The sequence below is a fragment of the Bos grunniens genome, chromosome 19 (genome assembly GCF_055505025.1).
Source record: "Bos grunniens cultivar Pamir isolate PY7600 chromosome 19, Bosgru_T2T1.0, whole genome shotgun sequence".
Lineage (NCBI taxonomy): Eukaryota > Metazoa > Chordata > Mammalia > Artiodactyla > Bovidae > Bos > Bos grunniens.
Window position 1 is genome coordinate 44,288,347 of NC_141183.1, and position 22,384 is coordinate 44,310,730.

General features: G+C 51.1%; 1 protein-coding gene and 1 non-coding gene across 3 annotated transcripts in view; one reads left to right on the top strand and one right to left on the bottom strand.

Moving 5' to 3' along the window:
- Positions 1-22,384, bottom strand: part of KSR1 (kinase suppressor of ras 1) — a 161,480-nt gene that overhangs the window by 44,802 nt on the left and 94,294 nt on the right. For both annotated transcript variants that reach the window (XM_086355605.1, XM_086355604.1), the window contains exon 3: positions 80-227. In XM_086355605.1, the coding sequence (XP_086211731.1) occupies positions 80-227 (148 nt within the window). The remainder of the gene's footprint in view (positions 1-79; positions 228-22,384) is intronic.
- TRNAR-CCU (transfer RNA arginine (anticodon CCU)) lies at positions 5,390-5,462 on the top strand. Its single transcript has one exon. It is a non-coding gene; the product is annotated as a tRNA-Arg (tRNA).

Genomic DNA, 22,384 nt, shown 5'->3' on the forward strand with positions numbered 1-22,384 from the left:
CAGGCCAGGCCTGGGAGAGAAATGCATCGTCCAGGCAGAGGGGGAGGGCAAGGCGGCCGACGGGACTGGCCCAACCTACCCAGGCCTGTCACCTTCCGCAGGCAGGTGAGGGCGTACTGCAGGCGGCCACACTCCTCGGCGCTGGCCCCGCAGCGCCGGAGCGTCTCCTTCACCTTGGCCTCGTTCATGTCCAGCAGGGCATCTAGCGTGAGCTCGCGGAGGATCTCCTAGAGAGGCACAAGACAGGCAGAGAACTGGGTGAGCAGTCATCCTCCTCGCAGCCAGGCCCAGCCTCCCGCTGAGTGGCAGGGGCCAGCTGCTGGGGCCGGCCTCCGACCCGCAGCCACCACTTGTCTGAGGACACCAGCAGCCAACTCCGGCCCCCACCTCCAGCATCCCAGAGACAGCAGCTGAAGCCGAGACGCCAGAACTTGGGGATGGGGGCTGGGGAGAAGAGAAGGAAAAAACCAGAAACGTTCTGATGAGAGCATGTTGCCCCTCTGGTCTCTTTATTTATTCCTCTGGACAGGAAAATGATGAATCATGACAACTTTGGAGAATGACAAGTACTTCAGATAAACACGGTTCTTTATAATTTTGCTATATCTGAATCAGACCAGATAGGATTCAAAAAAAATTAGCTTCCAAGAAAAGGATTACAAAGAATTAACCCTCACCAGGATCTGTGTTTGGAGAAGGAAATGCAACCCACTCCTGTATTCTTGCCTGGGAAATTCCATGGACCAAAGAGCCTGGTGGGCTACCGTCCATAGGGTCGCGAAGAGTCAGGCAGGACTGAGTGACCGAACAACATCAGCAACAAAGATCTGTGTAGGTCTTTACTACCGGGCCTTATCTGATTCTCAGTTGGACTCTTCCAAGGTTTCAAGGTAGTGAAGAGAAGCGAGATGCTTGAAGCATATAAAAGACTCATTCAAACTCTGAAGATCGAGGGGGCCACATAGAGGGAACAAGATGGCCTCGGGGGACAGAGTGGCCCCCCGCTGTCCAGCAAGAAGGGAACCTCAGGTGTGAGGCTACAAAGAAGTGGATTCTGCCAACGAATGACCTAAAAATACTTGGATGTGATTTCTTCCCAAAGCTTCCGGGTAAGAGGCCCACCTGGATGACACCCTGACTTCACCCGGGCAAGATGCTAAGCAGGGAAGCTGGCTGAGTCCTCGGGGACTCTTCCATAAAGTCTTCCTTCTGCAGGACTGTGAGCTAACACATGCGGGATGGTGTAAGCAGCTAAGTTCGTGGTAATTTATTACACAGCAAAGAAAACGAACACAGGGACTTCCCTGGTGTTCCAGCAGTTAAGAATCCTCCTTGCAATGCAGGGGGGCGTGGGTTCGATCCCTGGCTGGGGAACTAAGATCCCACATGCCCCAACGAAGCCTGCATGCCACAACTAGAGAGTCCACACACCACAAGGAAAGACCCCAGGTGCCACACTGAGATGCGGAGCAGCCAAACAAACAAACAAATAATAAAACCATTATAGACAGCAAATGTTTGAATCAAGGCCTGACTCCAAAATTTGTGCTCTTTCCTCTCATCAAGGAGAGGGGAAACCCATCCAGCTCTGAGTACTCTGAGCCACATGTCATACACAGCCTGAAGCAGACACATAAAACAATGGCACATATCCCTGGCCTCAAGTGGCTTGTGGAGTGACTGACATGAAAATAAGTTATTACTGGGAATTGCCTGGAAGTCCAGTGGTTAGGACTCTGCTTACACTGCTGAGCCCGGAGTTTGATCTTTGGTTGGAAAACTAAGACCCCACAAGCCACGAAGAGTGGCCAAAAAAAAAAAAAGACGAAAAGAAGTTATTGCAGTGCAATACGATATGGACCAGCATAGAGATAGCTCAAAGAGTTATGGGACCAGTGGAGAGATGGGGCGGGGGAGCAGAGGGGGGAGAAGTTGTTTCCGGATTTTCTATAACAGGGAAAGCCAGACAACCCACATCAAATGATTCATATAAACTTGCAGCTCTTGAGAATCTAAGTTGATTTTCACTGATTTTTATTAGCAAACTGTGTCTAATTTAACACGAGCAATGTTGCGGTCAGTCAATCCATGGTGCTATAAATCTTAGACTCAAGTGTCAAAACAAAACCTGATGAAGATACAACTATGAGTCATTAGGGCAATGGTCTGGGGACTCTGTGATGCCTGGGGGCTGGGGCCACATCTGAAGCCCGGCATGTGGCCTCTGGTATCTGGCCTTGTCCCCTCTCCCCATCTTTGGTCTCGTGTGAATATTCTTCCATCTCCAGGGTTGTGGAAAAGAAATCTCATGGCTCTTTAGAATGACTCCAAAAATTAGAAATAAACAGATACCCCCAGAGCACCAAGAAGCTCATCAGTGGTTTGGACAAACCCTTGGTGGTGAGAAATCCTTCCAGATGATAAAATGAGAACGTCACAGGAAACCCTTGGTAAGAACAACACAGAGAGCAGGATGCTTAGATAATGGTCCCTGGGCAGAAGCTTTTATTCAATCCATGTGTCTCCTTCTTCAACAATGCCCTTCATCAAAATGCAGTTTTGACATCTTTGCCCCTCATTCCACTGAGAGAAGCCATTTGGCAATGGCTTCATTGGCTTCAAAAGCCATTTGGCATCAGGGAAGACCAAAAGCAAGTGGACGTTGCCCTTCACAACACAGCCCTCCCCCTCTCCCTGGGGTGGCCTCTGTTCTCACCCACACGTGTGCGTTTTCCCAAGGCTGTGATGACTCAGCAGTTCTCTCGAAAGTAGAGATTCCAGTATCTGCTTGATTTGGGGGTGGAGGTGGTATTGATGACGACAAAGACAAGCCTAGGAACCCGATCCCCAATCTGACTACAATGCAAAGGCGGATTTTTTTTTTTCTTTTATATACGTTTCCTCCCCACCCACTTTAAGTTTCAGTTTCTCCAGCATAAGAACTACATTTATTATTACAAACTATTTGCTAGCGCTTTACAAGATGTCCAGGGCTTTGTGTACTGACTCCACTCAAAACAATTCAGCAAGGAGATGCCGCTAAGCCTGTTTTATTGAGGCTCAGTGACCTCACGCTATGCAGCTTAATAAACGGCAGGCGCCACAACCCAAACCCAGGTGTGTCGAGTCCCAGAGCACCTTCAGTTATCCCTCACTGTCACTCATGAACTTGGGCAAAGCAGTTACCCAGGGGAAAATGATTTTTTTTTTTCAAAGTAAATTAAAGGAACTAATTTCTACCTGCTTTCTGAAAAAAACAAAACAAAACAAAAACCTGTATTGTAAATGGAAGTCCTTTGTCATTGGCAAGTGAAGGAACCCCCTAAATAAGAGAAATAATAGGTTCAAATTCATGGTCTTTAAAAAAAAAAAAAAAGAATGAAAAGAAAAAGCTTTCCTTTATAGCTTTGAATGAGCTAGAAGGGTTGTCTCCATCTCCTGAGGCTGCAGGGATCAGTTCATCCCACGGGAATAAGGGAACAGGGTCTGCTTTCCCTTCCCCCTGTGCGCTCTCTTCATGCTCCAGTTCAAACCAGGGGCTGGCTAGACAAATTGAGGAGGGGTAGGGTACGGAACCCTTTCCTGGGATAGAAAAGCCAACCCAGGGTCCCGCTTGTACAGGAGCTGCCCAGTATCTCCCAGGACAAGCATCACTTTCTGGGGAGTGAGCTATGTATGTCTTCAGTGAAATGGGAGTGCTCAGCACACCAGCATCGCTAGGATTTCTGACTGTTTCTTCTGCTTTCTAATCCCTCCTCCCTGCAAAGTTGGATCATTGAAGTGGGGAGAGGGAACCACCCTGTTCTGCCTAAAAGCTGCAGTCAGTGACACTATCCACCAGTTAGCAGGTTATCTGGTAGAGTTAGGGTCTCAAACACACAAGCCTCAGGATGAGGTTTCAGAAAAAAAAATGAGGTATGTGAGCATGTTGCCCCTTGATCTATCTTTTGATGGAGATAAAAGTACTAGAAGGGGCTTTCCAGGTGGTGCTAGGGGTAAAGAACCTGGCTGCCAATGCAGGAGACACAAAAGACATGGGTTTGAAACCTGGGTCAGGAAGATTCCCTGGAGCAGGGCATGGCAGTACATACAATACATGGCAATACACTCCAGTATTCTTGTCTGGAGAACCCCATGGACAGAAGAGCCTGGCTACATTCCATGAGGTCACACAGAGTCAGACATGACTGAAGCAACTTAGCACGCACGCAGAAGTACTAGAAACGCTTCTCTTGCCTCTTTACTAGACAAGAATCTCAAGGACAATGCTTATCAGAAACCCACTCTCGCCCTCTCTGTGTCAGGGGGTGAGGAGAGGCTATGAGAGGGGCTCCATATCATCTTATAAAGAAATCAGAATTTTTATTTTAAAACAGCTGATTTTTATATGGTGGCAACTCATGCAAATCTGTGCAGACCAATCACATCAGAGCCCCCAGATGACAGCACAGAAAGCCCAGCAGCAAGGGGCTTGGGCAACACATCAGCGGGTAGCCAGGCCTTCTCAGCCAGGTGCTGCCATGGCTCTGGGACCCCACCATGAAAGCCAAGTGGGCCCTGGCCTTCCAACTCCTATGAGTTTATTCAGAAAGTAATATTAGTCACTTAGTTGTGTCTCTGTGACTCCACAGACTGCAGTCCATCAGGCTTTTCTGTCCGTGGGATTCTCCAGGCAAGGATACTGGAGTGGGCTGCCATCCCCTTCTCCAGGGGACCTTCCCGATCCAGGGATCGAGCCTCGGTCTCCTACGTTGCAGGCAAATTCTTTACTATCTGAGCCACCAGGAACCCAAAGTTAATCCAATTGAGAAGGGACAGTCCATGAGGGAAGTGCGCTGGAACCAGGCGAGCCAGGATACAAAAAAATGCTTCCCCTGGCCTCTGCTGCGCCTCTGGCCAGTCAGGCTGGGCTAGTGGCTGTGCCGGCCCCGGGAGGGGCTCTGACGTCTCCTCCCATCAAGACTCAGGCAATGCCCCCACCAGCAAGCCTCACACGTGGATGTGATCCTCCTACTCAGACACAAGCACAGCCAAGTCTGGGTTAGGAGGCTATTTCAGACCAGGGTAATTCATGTATAGTTGTCCGGCGTAATCTCTAAACCGAAAGCGAATTAGGGAATGAGTGTTACCACCTGCTGAAGGTGAACTCACGGGCTCACTGACAACCCAGCAGGCGAAGCCGCCCGGAAATGCTCTCAGGTCTGAGAGGCCCTGAGACTGTGGGAGGGTCTCTCACCCGCCTGGAGGCACGTGAAGATGCCAAGTTGTCTCAAGCCAGGCGTCCAGGCCCTGGAGTTCTGGAGATGACAGGCTGAGGATCCACACTGCTTCAGGAATTAATGTCCATCCCACCCCAGCTTCCGTGTAAAGAAGAAAATATGGGAGGGACTTCCTGGTGGTCCAGTGGCTAAGACTCTGTGCTCCTAATGCAGAGGGCCCAGGTTTGATCCCTGGTCAGGGAACTAGATCCCACGTGCTGCAACTAAGGCCCGGAGCAGCCAAATAAATAAATAAACACTTCAAGAGAAGAAAAAAATATGAACTAGAAACCAGGAAGGGAAGACATGTTGTCTGACCCATTGTTGGAGATGCCCCGGTTCCACCCAGCCCCGGGTCAGCACGTGAGCGTGGAGGCGGGCAGCGGGGCTGTGGGACAGGGCACACTGGCTCCCTGCCTCTCTGCCTGTCCCCTCGAGCCACAACTTACTTCTCCCGTAGGTGACATTAAGTTATGCTTTCTGATAATAATTAGAGGGCAGGGCCAGTGGAGCAGGGAGGTGACTCCCAGTCTGTGATCGTGAAACTGCTGGCTGTGTTCTCAGCAGCAGAAGGCGGGGTCGGGCTCGCCCAAGCACGCTGCCCCTCCCCTCCGCAGCTGGCAGCGACTGGTGTCACAGGCCCAGCTGGGTATCAAATGGTGTCCCAGGACTTACCAGCAGCCACGGGGCTGCCTGGGGTCTATACTTAGCAAACGGTGCCGGCTGACATGGAGAGCTGTCCCCCTGGCCATGGCCAGTCAGGCGGGCTGTGGAAACGCCAGGGACTTCACAGACTCCGTGTGGACCACGTGCCACAAGAATCCATGCAGCTCAGGACGTAACTGGGATGAAGATCTAGCCTGAGGGAAGGCCGAGAGGCAAGCCCACACTTGGGGTCTCCTTCTGGCATTGAGTCTAGTCCTGGAGCATAGCACGGACTGGTCACAGTGGTAACTGCCTCAACCAGCACATCCAGCATGCGTGGTCCATCGACCAAACCTGGATTTCTGGTGGGTGGGCAGACATGTCCCCAACTGGCCTGGCTGGGGCTTAATTCAAGAGCCGGGATCCTTCACCTCAGATGCTTTCCCAGGAGCTGGTCACAGCAGAGAGGCCAGAGGTGGACTCCCAGAGCCCTGTACACCCCTCTGTGGCCGGCGCAGCAGAGACAGAGGAGCAGGGGGTTCTCTAGCAGCCCAAGCGGGGAGCCCACATCTCTCCAGTTGGCAAGGGGGCACCTGACAGATGTTCCTTCCTGCCTTCTCACCACCACTGGTGCCGAGGGAGAAGAAGGGGTGAGACTTGGATAATAATAGCTGGATATTCTAGGAAGCACAGGAGGGGCTGAGGCAGTGAGGGGCCTGGGTCAGGCAGCCTCCTGGGGTTTCCATGGAGATCAGCAAATAGCTTAGGGATACTGGCTTTGTCTCTGAACCATGTTTGGACCTAGTCACTATCCCAGTTCTGGGAAATGAGAAAAAGCCCCTCCTGGGAAAAGTCACCCTGATAGAGAGGGCTTCTCTCCATCACTTCCCAGTGAAAGAGGGGTCAGATTTGGTCGGAACTCTACCAACCTTGGGCCAGTCCCTGCCCCTCTCTGGGCTTTGGTTTCATCATTTATAAAGTGAGTAGGTCCAGTACTCTTGCCTGGAAAATCCCATGGACGGAGGAGCCTGGTAAGCTGCAGTCCATGGGGTCGCTAAGAGTCGGACATGACTGAACGACTTCACTTTGACTTTTCACTTTCATGCATTGGAGGAGGAAATGGCAACCCACTCCAGTGTTCTTGCCTAGAGAATCCCATGGACAGAGGAGCCTGGTGGGCTGCCGTCTATGGGGTCGCACAGAGTCGGACACAACTGAAGCGACTTAATAGCAGCAGCAGCAGGTTTGGCTAGATCAGGTCACTGTCTCTCAACCCTGTCAGCAACCTGGAATCGCCTGGGAGGCTTTAAAAAAGGATCCTGGGACTTCCTTGGCAGTGCAGTGGTTAAAACACCTCATTTCCACTATGGGGGAGTCGGGGTGGGGGCTGGGCATGAGTTCAATTCCTGGTTAGGGAACTAAGATCCCACATGCCAAGCAGCAAAGCAAAAAAAAAAAAAAAGGATCCTGATAACTGGGCCCCACCTTACATCAATTGAATCGGAACTTCTCGGGGGTGAGAACCATGAGGGCAGACAAGCTGTGGGGCCTTAAGTCTGGCCAAAGTAGTCCAAGGCAGAAAGGTCTAAGAAAGTGGGGCTGGCCAGGGCAGGGCAGCACCCTGGGGGCTTGATCTCCCACCTGTCCCTTCACGAGGCCTCTGATCCTTCAACTCAACCACAGCCCAACCCAAGCTCACAAACATCCCAGGAGATGCACTCTCCTGTACTCTGGTGCCTCCCTCCCTCCCACAAGGCGGGGTGGACGTTTGCAGAGCAGGGAACCTGGCGGACTCTTCAGGGAGTCTGGCCTACACATCAGAACATCTGGGATTGAAAGAGGGCGCAGTAGTGGGATAGGGTGTGGAGGTGGAGGGGTGCAGGTCAAAGAGGAGGAGGTGAGAAGGGGGCCAAAACAGGGTGAGCAACGAGCAGTTACTACTCAGCTCTTGGGTGCCAGGCACTCTGTTAAATCAACTATAGAGGCCAGGACAGGTGATCCTCATAAAAGCCTGAGATGGGTGACAAGGCTCAGAGAGGCTAGGCAGCTGGCTCAAGGTCACACAGCCTGTTTGGTGAGGCTGAGACATGGCCATCTCCACCTCTTCACAGTCAGTTGGCTCTGCCTGCACTGGTGCCCACTTCTCTGCTCTATAATGTGGGATCCTTTTCCCAGGGTAGGGTCTTCTTGGCATCACAGGTCCCATCTGGTTTCCAGGCTCCACACTGTGCCCTCCTTCCATGCCAGCTGGGGTGCACTCTGGCTGTGGGGTTAAAAGCAGCTGCAGGAGGCCTCCGGCGGTGGGGAGGGGGGAGGGCGGTTCTCTCTACAGGACTTCTGAACCCCCTTAGCAGTCCTGCCAGGCCCCTCAGTCCCCCTCCTGCCCTCTGGAGGAGGCGGGTGCTCTCCGAGTCTGCCTGAGACCAAATCTCTAGCTTCCGACAGCATCTGCTCTCACCACGGCCACCACCATCACCCCAGGGGGCTGGCCTCACCCTCTTGGTAGGCCTGTCTTGGGGCTGCCTCCCAGGTCCCATTCTTCCTCCCATAAACCCTAGGCATCTTGCAGGAATTGGCACACTTTTTCTGAACAGGCCATAGAGTATCTTCATCTTTACAGGCCATATGACCTCTGTCACAACTGGTCAACTCTGCTATCAGAGCTCCCAAGCAGCCGCAGACAATATGGAAACACATGGGTGTGGCTGGTGCCAGTAACACCTTAACTATGCACACGGAAACATGAATTTCATTTAATTTTCACACGTCACAAAATTTTTTTTGTTTTCCTTTTCCTACCAGTTACAAACATGAAAACCATTCATAGCTCCACAGGCTGTAGAGAAACCAGTAGCGGGCTGGACTGGGTCCACAGGCTGAAGTGGGTCATTCAGCCACTCAACAAACACACACCAGCTATGCTGGGCCCAGAGGAGAGAAAGGCAGGCCCACATTTCTGTCACCTTTCTCTGTATCTTCAACACACGTTTCCAAAACCAATTCTCCTGCACGCTGTTTGAAAACCGCCGGATACTTCCAGCATTAGAGAAACACACACACACACACCCCGTAGGTCTGGGGCTGTGTGCTTTCCCCCATACATACTACTCCCAAGATGGAGAGAGATGGGTGGGCTTCTATAGCAGGGGGTTCTCTTCCCCCAGGATGCTCCCTGACTGTCGGAAAGAACACAATATTGTCCACTAGACTCCACAGTAAAACCAAGTCAAAAATGGAATACTCTAAAAGGGGCTCACTGGCTACAAGAAAAAGAACATTCCAAAGTAAGACTGGGGTCAGGGTAGGACAGGGGGTGGGTGTAACACCAGTCAAAAGAATACACGAGCCCCCTTGGGTAGGGCTTCCCCAGTGGCTCAGTGGGAAAGAATCTGCCTGCAATGCTGGAGCCGCAGGGAGATGCAGGTTCAATCCCTGGGTCAGGAAGATCCCCTGGAGAGGGGCAAGGGCATGGCAACCCACTGCAGGATTCTTGCCTGGAAAATCCCATGGACAGAGGAGCCTGGAGGGCTTCAGTCCATGGGGTCGAAAAGTGTCGGACACCTGAGTGATTAACACTTCCTTAACTCTTGGGTGATGTTTAGGGAACTGGCAGATGGGGTGGGGGGAGGTCCCTTCTGGCACAAGCAGGGCAGTGTGGAGGGGCCACAGCTGGGGCAGCTGGGGGTCAGTGGTCTGTCGCCATGAGCACCACTCGAGGGCAGCAGCTTCCCCAAGCCTGTAGGCCCTCATGGCATCCCTTGTTGACACAGCAGATGGACGAGCAGGGTGGCAGTGTCCACTGGCCAAGCCAGCAGCCGGGTGAAGAGGAGGGCTTCCAGGGAGAGGGTAAGCATGGGACGGACCATCTCAACAGGGACACTTCTGAGATGGGAAGGGGCAGATGTGAGAGGCTGCCCAGGATGACAGCTCTGGCAAAGTGGGATGCTCAGCGATCCTCAGTAGAGAGTACAGGGAGCAGGGTCTGCTTAGAAATGCACCTCCCCGTGGGGAGCCCCAGCTCTCCAGGGCGTAAAGGCACCGACAGAAACACAGAGGGGTCAGGCATGGCCATTGTCTGTAGCCGGCTGGTCCCCAACATCTCCCCTTCCAGTTCTCCCCTGTGCAAACATACCAGTCAAGACAGGGTTCCCAGACAAGTCTACTCCCTCTCCTCCACACCCGCAGTGTGAGAACTCTGAGTGCAGCCAGTGAGCCCCTTACCCAGCCCCATGCCAGACTGGCTAGCCGGCAAACTCAGGGCCCAGTGATTTCGCTCAGGGCCCTGGCACATGCCCGGCCCCAGCCGTGGAGTCTGACCCTCCTGTGAGGCCAGGAGACAAATCTCAGATCCCTCCCTCCACCAGAGGGGCACATCCCAGTGTTCAGTGCAAAGTCTGTCCTTTGGGGCCATGGGTCAAGGGCTGGGGTGGGGTGGTGGGAGGGATCGGGGATAAGCCGCACTGCAGGAAGTGAGCGCAGAGCTGGAGACCTGAGAGGCAGGCTGCTCCACTCACGACAGAGGCCCATTGTTTCCGAGCTGCCCCATGAGGTCCAAGCAGGAGACTGAGATCTCTTGGGAGACCCTGGAAGGAGGCAGCCCCCTCTCTGTAGTTTTCCAGAAACTCTGTAAACAGCTCCTGGCCCATGGCAGTCACAGAGGACTCAAGCCAAGGAGACCATCGCCAGAGCCATCAGGGGCTGAGGGCAAGAAGGGGCCAATGCGTATTCATGAGGCTGGGAAGACAGGAGAGAAAGTCTTCCTCCGCCAAGATCAAAGGCAGAGGACACTTGAGGGTGTGCTAAGTCACTTCAGTCTGACTGTTCAGTGTCTGACTCTTTGCGGCGCTACGGGCTGTGTAGCCCTCGGGGCTCCTCTGTCCATGGGATTCACCAGGCAAGAATACTGGTGTGAGTTGCCAATGCCCTCCTCCAGGGGAATCTTCCGGACCCAGGGATCAAACTCGTGTCCCTTTTGTCTTCTGCATCGGCAGGTGGGTTCTTTACCACTAGTGCTACCCAGGAACCCCTCAAAGGACCCTTAGAGACATTCTAGTCCAATACTCATTTTACAGAGGAGGAAATAGAGGCCCAGAGAGGGGAGGGGACCTATCTGGGTCACCCAGAACAATAGGATCAAGGCGTTGCCAGTGACTAACACCAGGATTTATCAACCCCTGGTGGGCATTCCTTACCCAGATATAAAGCTTTCATTCCTGCCAACTTTTCTGAGCTGCTCTAAGAAGGTGAGCCAAGAGGAAGACTTCCCTGAGGTCTGCCCTGAGAATCTTTTCCAAAGGTGCTGACCTAAGGGACACCACGCTATGTGCTCAGCTCATGTGTCCAAAGCCCCGTGGAATCGGAAGCAGAGGGGTTCTTGGCTAATGGCCTCACCCTGGCAAGTCCCTAAAGTCTTGGTGGCTGAGAAGATGGCGGATGGGCAGAAATCCCTGCTCTTGCTCATCCCGACCCATGCCCACTTTAGTGACACACATTTTTCTTCTTTTTGTAAAGAAGAAGCAAACCCTACATCACCAGCTACAGCCAAACACCCAGGTTCTGAGCTGAGCTCTAAGACCCACCCAGGGCTGTGGCACGTTGATTCTCACCCAGCTTCTTGACCTGCCTCTTTTCACAACCAATCCAATCATCAAATAACAACTCCTTGTACTACAGCCACTCGTGCAGTGGCTTGGGCACGACTGCTTCGTTGTGAAGGAAAGTGGAGTTCAGAGAGATTAGGTTACTCACCTAGGACACAGCAAGTGAGCAACGGAGCCTGGGTTAGACCCTGGTTCGTGTACCTCCAAATCTAGCACACACAGTCTCTACACAGCTGGGCCTCCTCTTATCAGGTTGACCAGAAGCGCTGAGGCAGGGCTGGGCCTGCCCATACAACTCCAGTTTCCTAAGCTCCCAGAGGAAGAAGCTGGCTCAAAACAAGTGTGTGCCCTGCTCAAACCAAAAACACAAATGGGCCCCAAACCATTCACCAGGAGAATGGGGAAAAACCTATTTCAGTCAGTGCCCGATGGGTCCCCACCAGCCACTTCACGGCAAAAAAGAAAGCAAATGAAATCCTATGAAATGGAATGCACATTCTACCCTGATATGCTCATTCTTCCTGAAGTGTTCTATAAGACGGCAAACTGAGGACCCGGAGCCCAGCCAAACACACCCCCTTCCAGGCTCTCATGGAAAGGCCACTTGATCCCAGACCCCAGTGCCTACCTCGCAACCCTTCGGCCGGGGCTGGTCCAGGCTCCGTGCCTCGCGCAGCACCACGGGAGGTGGGGTCCCTGAGCCCCGCGTAGCCTTGGCCGGCACCCAGCTCCACAGGCAATGCATGACGAGGGGCCTGAGCCCAGGGTCCCCGGCAGCCCTGGCCCCTGGTGTGGTGTCCCAGGGAAGGACAAGGTAGGGAGAAGAGTTTCTGTTTTCATGACTGTAGTGAACAGTCACTGCAGCCAAAAATAGTCTGTGCCCGGGCGCTGGGGAGTCAGCACATAGCTCCCGGAGCAGGTGCTGGGTGTAAGACACGCAGGTTCCAGCCGGCCTTGCTGCAGGGGGCCGGGTGTCAGGCAGGGGGCCAGGCACCCAGGGTACCTAGGATACAGGCGGCAGACAGAGAGGTGCTCCCTGCCTCCCAGCCCTCCTCCAAAGATTCCGACTTGAGTCAACAAGGAGCATGATCATCCCCCCTCTTCCAATGAATCATCTGGGGAAGCCCCACCCCTGCGTGAACTCCAACTGCTCCCACTGCCTCTGCGGTTCTCACAGATCTGGGGCTGGGTGGTTTAGACACCCGTGGGAAGAGCTATCAGCTATCAAAACTCAGAACCGTATGCCAAAAAGGATGCACTTGACTATGCGTAGATGGGGGGGCGGGGGAAGGTCTAAAGTTATATGGCTGGCTAACAGTGGCTGGTGGGGTTGTGGGGAGACTTTTTTTTTTCTTTTTTTGAGCTTCTCTGTATCTTCAAATTTTCTTACAATAAACATGGGTCATTAGATTTAGAAAATGTTACTTTTAAAATGAAATTTTTAAAAAGAAAAAATGTTCAGGATCACAGAGGGAATATACAACATGGGCCCATCCATGAGAATATAAAGTGTGTGTTTTGTATGTCTGTGTGTGTGTTGTGACCTTGGCTTTGGAGCCAGACTTCCCGGGTATGAATCCTGGCTCCTCCACTTACCATCTAAATGACCTGGGATAAGTGATGCTGTCAGTTTCTCTATCTCTAGCCTATGGAAGTGTCAGTCGCTCAGTTCTGTCCAACTCTTTGTGACCCTATGCACTGTAGCCCACCAGGCTCCTCTGTCCATGGGATTTCCCAGCCACGAATACTGGAATGGGTTGCCATTCCCTTCTCCAGGAGATCGAACCTGGGTCTCCTGCACTGCAGGCAGATTCTTTACCATCTGAGCCACTAGGGAAGCCTATCTCTATCTTATTTTGGAGATACAAGCATTGCCTCTTACTACAGACTAAACATGTGTTCTCCCCAAAATTCATATGTGGAAACTTAATCCCAATGTGATGGTGTTAGTAGGGTCTTTGGGACGTCATTAGTGTAGAGCCCTCAGTTTGGGATTAGTGCCCTTATAAAAAACACTAGAGAGCTGCCTGGTCCCTCCCATCATGTGAAGACACAGCAGAAAATGGTCATCCATGAACCAGGAAGTGGATCCTCACCAGACACAGTGTCTACTGGCACCTTGACCTTAAGACTTCCTGGTCACCAGAATGGTGAGAAATAAATTTCTGTTGTTTATAAGCTGCCAAGCCCACTCTATGTTATTTTTGTTACAGCAGCTGGAATGGAATATAAGACATCTCCCCAGAAGCTTACTGCGAAGACTGAGAGAGACTCTCCACGTAAAGCTCACAGCTCAGTGCCAGGCACATTGGCAACACTTGCAAAACAATCATAGTATAAATTCTCAAATGGATGACATTTAAAAAGAAGAAAAAGAAAAGAAAGATCAACCAACAAAGAATGCCAGCTGAAGGAAAGGTACCAAAATGTTTCCAGAATTTCCTCTTGGTTGTAAGATTATGATGTAAACCATCAATAAACAGTAGTATTGTTTTCTTTAATTTCTATACTTTTCATACTTTGAAAAGGGATATTTGTGTAAATTATTGGCTATTAAGAAAAAACAAAAAACACCCTGAAAAGCCAAGAAGCAATCATTACCTCTGTGTAGGGTTACAGAGGACCTATTTTCTTTGCTTTTGTATACTTTCTAAAATAAATATTTTTTATTTTCACAGTGAAGAAAATGAGGTGTTATTAAAAGCAAAACCTGGGACTTCCCTGGTGACGGAGCAACTAAGCATGCGTGCCCCAACTACTGAAGCCCGCGTGCTGGAGCCTGTACTCCACAAGAGAGGCCACTGCAATGAGAAGCCCTCACAGCCCAGTGAGGAGCGGCCCCCACGCACCGCAACTAGAGGAAGCCCAACAAAGGGATGAAGACCAGCGCAGCCAAAAATAAATATTAATTAAAAGAAAAACTGAGGAATAGGCTCACCTATTACATCCTAGATATAAGATCTCTGAGGACTCCCTGCCAGAGTCTAGGCCTTCGATGACACATCTCTGAGCCTGAGGCCCTTCACCTCCTATACTAACAAAGGAGTTCTACTCACTGTTGGGAAAAGCAGGCACAGTGGCACCCAGAGATCCCCCCAGGGGAAAGCCAGGTGAGCCAGCCCCATGGAGAGCCCCTGGTGAGGGTGAGGGTGGGGAGCTGCAGTAGCAACAGTTGGGAGTGAGTGTGTGCTTGTGCATGCTTCTTCTGTCAGCAGGGTGGTCTTTCCTCCAAGACACATTTCCCAAGTGCAGGTGGCATTGATCCTTCAGGCTCACCATCTTTCTGCCAAAGGGCTGAACCAATGACCTAATTTTGGCCAATGGGAGTTCTCTGTCTTATTAGCTCTGTGATTGGTTCTGATGTGAGCACATGACTAAAGCCAAGCCAATCAGAGCCTTCCCTGGGATTTTTTACCCACAGTTCTAGGGTAAGAAGCTCTTAGTAGCCAATACTGCTACTCTACTGAAAAAAAGTGAGGCTTAGCTCCTGGTGCCCTTCAAGCCTGCCACGTGGAGTGGGCCTGTCTGAGAAGTGTGCTCTAAAGGCATCATCTGAGCTTCTGCATCCAGACTTCCCTGGACTTTTATTACCTAGGCTGATAAAAGACTATTTTCTTCAAGCCAGCTTGTATCGGAACTTGCTACAGAAAAGTTTTAACTAGTTGTAGGAGAACATAATAGCTTTTACTTAGTAAGGGCTTACTATGTGCCCTGGTACCATGTCATTCTCCACCTATTTATCCATCCATCCATCCACCCATAATCAATAGACAGCTACTGAACAGCCAGGGTGGGCCAGGCACCTTACTCAGCACAGAGGATACAGCAGCGAACAAAATATATAGTCTCTTTCCTTTGGGAGCTTATATTCTATCAAGAGACAATAAAAAAACATATTCAAAAATAACTAAAATACGTAATCGAGATTCGTGAATAAGTGCTAAAAGGAAATAGCATACTGAGACAAAGTGGTGGCTATGGGGGCGGGGGGCGGGGTGTGCATCTAATTTTAGATGGGATAGCTTCTCTGAAGAGCTGACTTCTAAGCTCCCATCAGAGGATGAGAAGGTGCTAGCCATGACAGTATAGAAATTTCCAGACAGAGGAAACAGAATACACAGAGGCCCCGGGCTATGACAGGAAATAACCTGACCTGTCCTAACATGAGGGGACGAGTGAGAAGGGGCAGCAGGAGACACAGAAGGAGGCAGACGCGAATACTCCAGAGCCTTGAAGGCCATGGTGAGGGCTTTGGATTGGATGCTGAGTGCAACAAGATACCAGTGAAGCACCCTACTCAGAAAAGTGAGGGGGTTGTGCTGGGGCTTTAAGAAGAATCACGTAGGAATTCCCTGGTGGTCCAGTGGTGAAGAATCTGCCTTTCAATGCAGAGGACACAGGTTTGATCCCTGGTTGGGGAACTAAGATCCCATATGCCACAGGGAAACTAAGCCCTCAAGTTGCAACACAACTCGAGATGGTGAGCCCATGCACCCCAACTAGAAAGAAGCCTGAGCACCGCAGTGAAGAGCCTGCATGTTGCAGAGCCAACACAGCCAAACAATAAATAAAGAAATATTTTAAAAAGAAGACAAAGGTCCGTATAGTCAAAGCTATGGTTTTTCCAGTAGTCATGTATGGATATGAGAGTTGGATCATAAAGAAGGCTGAGCATCAAAGAAGTGATGCTTTCAAATTTGTGGTCCTGGAGAAGACTCTTGAGAGTCCCTTAGACAGCAAAGAGATCAAACCAGTCAATCCTAAACAAAATCAACCCTGAATATTTATGGGAAGGACTGATGCTAAAGCTGAAGCTCTAATACTTTGGCCACCTGATGCAAAGAGTCGACTCACTGAAAAAAGACCTTGATGCTGGGAAAGATTGAAGGCAAAAGTAGAAGGGGGTGAGATGGTTAAATAGCATCACCGACTCAATGGACATGAATTTGAGCAAACTCCGGGAGACAGTGAAGGAAAGGGAGGCCTGGCATGCTGCAGTCCACAGGGTCACAAAGAATCAGACATGACTTAGTGACTGAACAACAATAAAAAAAAGACGACAAAGAATAAAAATCACTCTTGACTCATGAACAATGAAACGGAGGGAAGGGCAAGACTGATACAAAGAGCAATGTAGGTACTAATGCACAAGTCCATGAAGTAGCAAGGACTAGGGAGGTGGCAGTGGTGAAAAAAGAGACATAGATGGATTGGGGATATATATTTGGAAATAGAGCTAGCGAGATTTGCTAGTCAACTGAATGTCAAGGTGGAGGAAGAAGAAGGAATTAGAAATGACTCCTCAGTTTCTAGTTAGAGCAACCGACAGACTAGTAACAGGCTCAGAAAGGTAAGGGACTTATCCAAGATCACACCATTGGCAAGTGGCAAAGTGAAGCTTATATCTGCCTCCCAGCACCAGGGGCTAGGCTGCCTAATTCCAGGGGTCATGCCCTTAAGCAATCTTGCTTTCTAATTTTGTTGCCTGCTCAAAGGCACAGAGCTGGAAGCAGGAGCCAGTGAAACTTATATGCTGATTTTTTTTAAAAAGGAAGAGCAATGAAAGAAGAGACTTTTTCTTTAAGGTAATTAAAACAGTGTAGTGTTGACACAAGAATTTCCCAATATCTAGCTGGGCAGATCTGTTCTAGAGCAATCTTGCCTTTGAGGCAGTCCCCACAGAAGGCAGGCCTCAGGAGCCAGTGGCCCTGGAGGAAGCGACAGGCACACAGTCTTGCTCAAGTCTGCCTGTTGCCAACGGAAACCAAAGGCAGCTCAGCAACCCCAGGCCTCAGCAGCCCCCAAAGACCTCCCCAGAGACCCCTGCAATTCAACTTTCACTAGCTCAGATCAGAGAGTTCCTGAGACCAAAGAGACCAAAATTTTTGGATAATCTCACTTAGCTGCAGTCATTCATCAAGAACACTTCCTACATGCCAGGAACTGGAGACAGAGCAATGAGCAAGACACCCAGGTCCCGGCCCACGTGGCACTTCCAGTCTCGTCGGGTTTTGCTGGACTTGGTAGCCCAGAAATCTAAAAGATTGAGGAAATGAGCTCACTGTAAAAAATGCTCAACCAGTACAGGCTGAGCAGAGCAGTCATCTCATGATTTTTCAGATACCTAGGAACCAGGTCAGCTCTTCTTTTAAGCTTCACTCAAAGCTTAAAAGAGGGCACTTTGGCTCATGATCAAAAAAATAAATCACTTCATCCATGGAAGAGGGTGATGTCTGCAAGTCTTGTAAGGACAGGAACTCATGAGCAGTGCCTAGATCAGGACCTGACTCACAACAGGAGCTAAGTGCATGTTCACTGGGCGAGCGCATGCGTGGATGAACAGGCGAAACGTGAGCAGGCATCCTCTGCTCTGCATCCTGCCGTGTTTCATCCTTTCCTCCCTGGGGACCCATCACCATGGTTATTTGGAGATGAGTACATCCCACCACCCTGTAAGCCCCTCAGGGCAGACTGTACTTTGTTCATCAAGGAATCCCCTGCAGTAATGAATCTGGGTACCTGGCACAAGGTAAGTGATCATGGGATGTCAAACAGGTGGTTGGAAAGGAGAGAAAGAAGAAGGAGATTGAGGAAAGGAAGAAGGATGGAGGGATGAAAGAAGAGAAAGGAAGAGTGGGGAAGGGGGGAAAGGAAGGCTGGAAAAAAAGAGAAAAGAGACTGAGAGAGAGGAAGAGGGCAGGGGAGCAGGAAGGGGAGTGGAGAGGGAGGAAGACTGGAAGAAAAAAAGATCGATTCAACCAGGCAACTACATACAGTATCCTTACCCCAGGCCAGGCTATTCTGGGTCAGAGGTCAGAGGACAAAATCTGTCAGGGGAAGGAAGCCTGGCTTTGGAGTCACAAGAATGCGAGTTTGAATCCTGACTTGGTTATCTGCCTGCTGTGTGACGCTAACATGTCACTCAGCGTCTCTGAGCCTGTTTGCTCAGCTATAAAGTAGGGATCCTAGTGTTTCCCCCAACCCCCATCCCAGGGATTAAAGAGGATAGTAGCTATAAAGTGCTCCCTTATAGTTTTCCCTCTTCCTTCTATATCTGGCTTTAGGTCTTCTCCTGACTGGTTGGGTGATGCCCACAGGCCAGTCCACTGGCCAGGGCTCCACTTGCCAGCCACACTGAGCTGGTACTGAGATCAGTGCCAGAGATCTCAACTCCTCTGTATGGAGGCAGCCCTGGGCCCGTAGGACTGACAGCCGGCCCAGATCCCTGCAGGCGGCAGGGTGAGGGTGTGGGCCGCATTCCAAGGATGCTCCCAGCTGCCAATGAGCAAGGCAGTCAGGATGGCGGGCCTCGGGCTTCCAGAGGGAGAGGGTAGGGACGGGAAGAGGGCGGGAGGAGAGGCAGGATTCACGTCTATTAAAGCTGAATCCAGGAGCCAAATACCCACTCATTCTTCTGGTCTAATCTTCTACAGCCTCCCGCTCCACACGGCCTACCTCCTGGGGCCCACGGAGCTGCAGCCACTCCCAGCCAGTGGGAAGCCAAGATGGTAGCAGAGGTCAGGCAGCTTTCTTCTCCATCCCCAAGAGAAGACCTGACTTTAGACACAGGGATACAAGGAAAGAGGAAGCGGGGGCCACCACATAAACCCCTTACCGGACCCGCCTGCATCTTCAATTCTGAACACGCCACCAGCAAGAGCTTGTTCAAAGAGCCTGTGGACCGTGACTGCAGCCCTGGAATCCAGCCTCTGCATCCCCCACGCTCCCTGCTAGCACTGGTCCCAGCCAGCGCTTGCCACTTCCTTTAACAACTTCCAACAGGGAAATTGCCAAAGGAAAAAAAAAAATGGCTCCATGCCAGCAGGCTGTGAAATCATTTCCCCAGCTGCAGCCAGAATATGAAGCTGTGATTTTTAGTTTTTAACCTGTACATGAGGAAGAGGGTGGGAGGAGGGCGGAAATAATCACAGTGTGTGACTCTAGATGCCCAGAGAAGGGGCCCTGCCTCTACACTCACTCGCCTGCCCACTCCCTCATCTTAACGACCCCCAACCATCCAGATCTGCTCAGGGCAGGCGCTCCTACTCCTCACCAGTAGGGGCACCATCTCACCTTCCACCCCCCCACCCCCCCCACCCCATGAACCCAGCCTCCTCAGTAGGAGGAGTTCTGGGTGTGTGTGTATCAGTCGCTCATGGACTGCAGTCGCTCAGTCATGTCTGACTTTGCAACCCCATGGACTGCAGCCCACCAGGCTCCTCTGTCCATGGGATTCTCCAGGCAAGAATACTGGAATGGGTGGCCATGCCCTCCTCCAGGGGATCTTCCCGAACCACGTATCGAATCCATGTCTCCCACATTGTGGGCAGATTTTTTTTTACCGTCTGAGCCACCAGGGAAGCCCAATTACCAAGGAAGTCCAGGAGGAGATCTACTTGTCTTCAAACAACCCTAAAGTTCTCTCTCTTCCTCTCTCACATATACACCCTTCCATGATCTCTCAGGTAAAAATCCCAACCCTTACACTCCACTCATGGAGGTTCCCATGAACCAACCCTGTTTCCTCACCTATTCCTTCCAGATCTTTGCAAATTCTTCCTGGCAAGGACAGCACAGCTCTGTCAACCCCAAGGTCTTTGCAGTTTCTGTTCCCTTCCTGCCCATCTAGCTGCCCACTAGCACCCACGGTGAGTTTGCCCACCGGCTCCCACGGATCCCTGGCTGGCTTCCATCCGGGCACTCAGCACCGGCTGTTGACCGTGCCTCTCCCCAGCCTGGGAGCTCCTGGCCCTGGGGAGAGAGCAATTAGAGTCTTGGCTCCCAGCACAGGACCCAGACCTGCACTGCTCCATCACAGCAACAGCAAAGTAGCTATTTATATGAAAATCCAACATGACAGGGGCTTCCCTGGTGGCTCAGACGGTAAAGAATCTGCCTACAATGCGGGAAATTCAGGTTCGATCCCTGGGTCAGGAAGATTCCCTGGAGAAGGGAATGGCAACCCAGTCCAGTATTCTTGCCCGGAGAATTCCATGGACAGAGGAGCTGGCGGGCTACAGTCCATGGGGTTGCAAAGTCAGACGTGACTGAGCGACTTACATACATACCGACATGACAGAATAAAATTTAAATTACGGTTTCTCTATTGCACTATACATATTTCAAGTGCTCCCTGGAGCAGCAGAAAACCCCAAGAGACTGAAGAGACAAGTCCCATCACACAAAAACCACATGTGGCTGGTGGTTACCATGGTGCATAGGGCAGAATGGAATGCTTCTAGCATCACAGAAAGTTCTGTTGGATGGTGTCACTCTAGAAAAAAGGTGTGATGGTTGGGTGAATCGATAAAGGCATCTCCAGAGCTGCCTGTCTCCAGCATCCGAGGAGAAGGGGTCAGGGGTCACACAGGTCAGAAGGGCCCGAAGCAGGCTCTGGAGCTGGAGAGGGCTGGGGTGTGTCCCTGGTGGGAAAAGAAGGGAGAGTTTAGAGTCCCTTCGTCCACACCAGGACCCCAGGGGAGCCACACTGCCCTGTGGCCACTTCCATGTCCAGCCCCTCTCTTCATACAGCAGAAAGGCATTCTTTCCTGGAGACTGTATGACCACAAACTGGTGACTGAAATCTTAAAGACAAAGCTGAAATAATGTTTAGATAACTCTAGAAGGACAAACGGCTTCCCAGGTGGCAGTAATGGAAAAGAACATGTCTGCCAATGCAGGAGACCTAAGAGATGTGGGTTCAATCCCTGAATAAGGAGGATTCCTCTGGAAGAGGGCAGAGCAACCCACTCCAGTATTCTTGCCTGGAGAATCCCATGGACAGAGGAGCCTGGCGGGCTATGGTCCATAGACAAAGAGTTGGACATGACTGAAGTGACTTAGCACACATGCGTGGCGAGGGATGCAGCCCGGGAAGGAGATTTTGAAAAGGAAGGAGGAGGTTATGCATGGACACAGGGCTACACACACATACAGTGCAGGTATTTTTCTGAGAGAAAAATCAGAGCCCTAGTCACGAAGCCATGAAGGGTCAGGAGCAACAGAAAACCCCAAGAGACTGAAGAGACAAGTCCCATCACACAAAAAGCATTCCCAGAGGCCTCCGGGAGCAGTCCTGGCAAAACCGTCTTGAGGGTGTTCACTGCACCAGTGCACCCCCACAGCTCAGCATAAGGAAATGCCAGGCTTCATGGATTTGGATCTTTTCTCCAAAAACTGAACAGAAAAAAGACAGAGACCCCGTTTTCAAGTCTGGCACCCCCAGCCTGCATCCCACTGTGACTCTTGCTCATTCCTCAGTCACTTTTCACCAGCAAATACATGCCAGGGCTTCCCACATGCCAGGCACCACGCTGCCTGGCACACAGCTTCTACTGGGCACAAGCTGATACCTTCTGGAGGGCTCCAACACAGCCATTCCTGAAATACTGAGGAGAAACCCAACTTCTTCCTATTCTATTGCTAAAGAAGAATGAAGTGGGCGTCCCTGGCGGCTCAGTGGCAAAGAATCCGCCTGCAAATGCAGGAGGCAGGGCTGGGTCTGGGAAGACCCCACATGCCCTGGAGCAACTCAGCCCACGCACCGCAACTACTGAGCCTGTGCTCGAGAGCCCGGGAGTCGCAACTCCTGAGCCCACGTGCCGCAACTACTGAAGCCCGTGCGCCCTACAGCCCATGTTCCACAAGTGAAGCTGCCTCAGTGAGAAGCACTGAGAAAGTCTGCACCTAAAGAAAGCCTGCAGGACCCAGCACAGCCAAACAAGTAGATAAATAACTTTAAAAGAAAGAAGAATGAGGTGGGCTTGCATGGACCAACACAGAGATGAAATTCAAACTAAACACCTCAGGATGATACTATCCTATGATCCCATTTTAGCATCTTATATATATTTAAAAAAAAAAAAAAGGGGGGGGAAACAA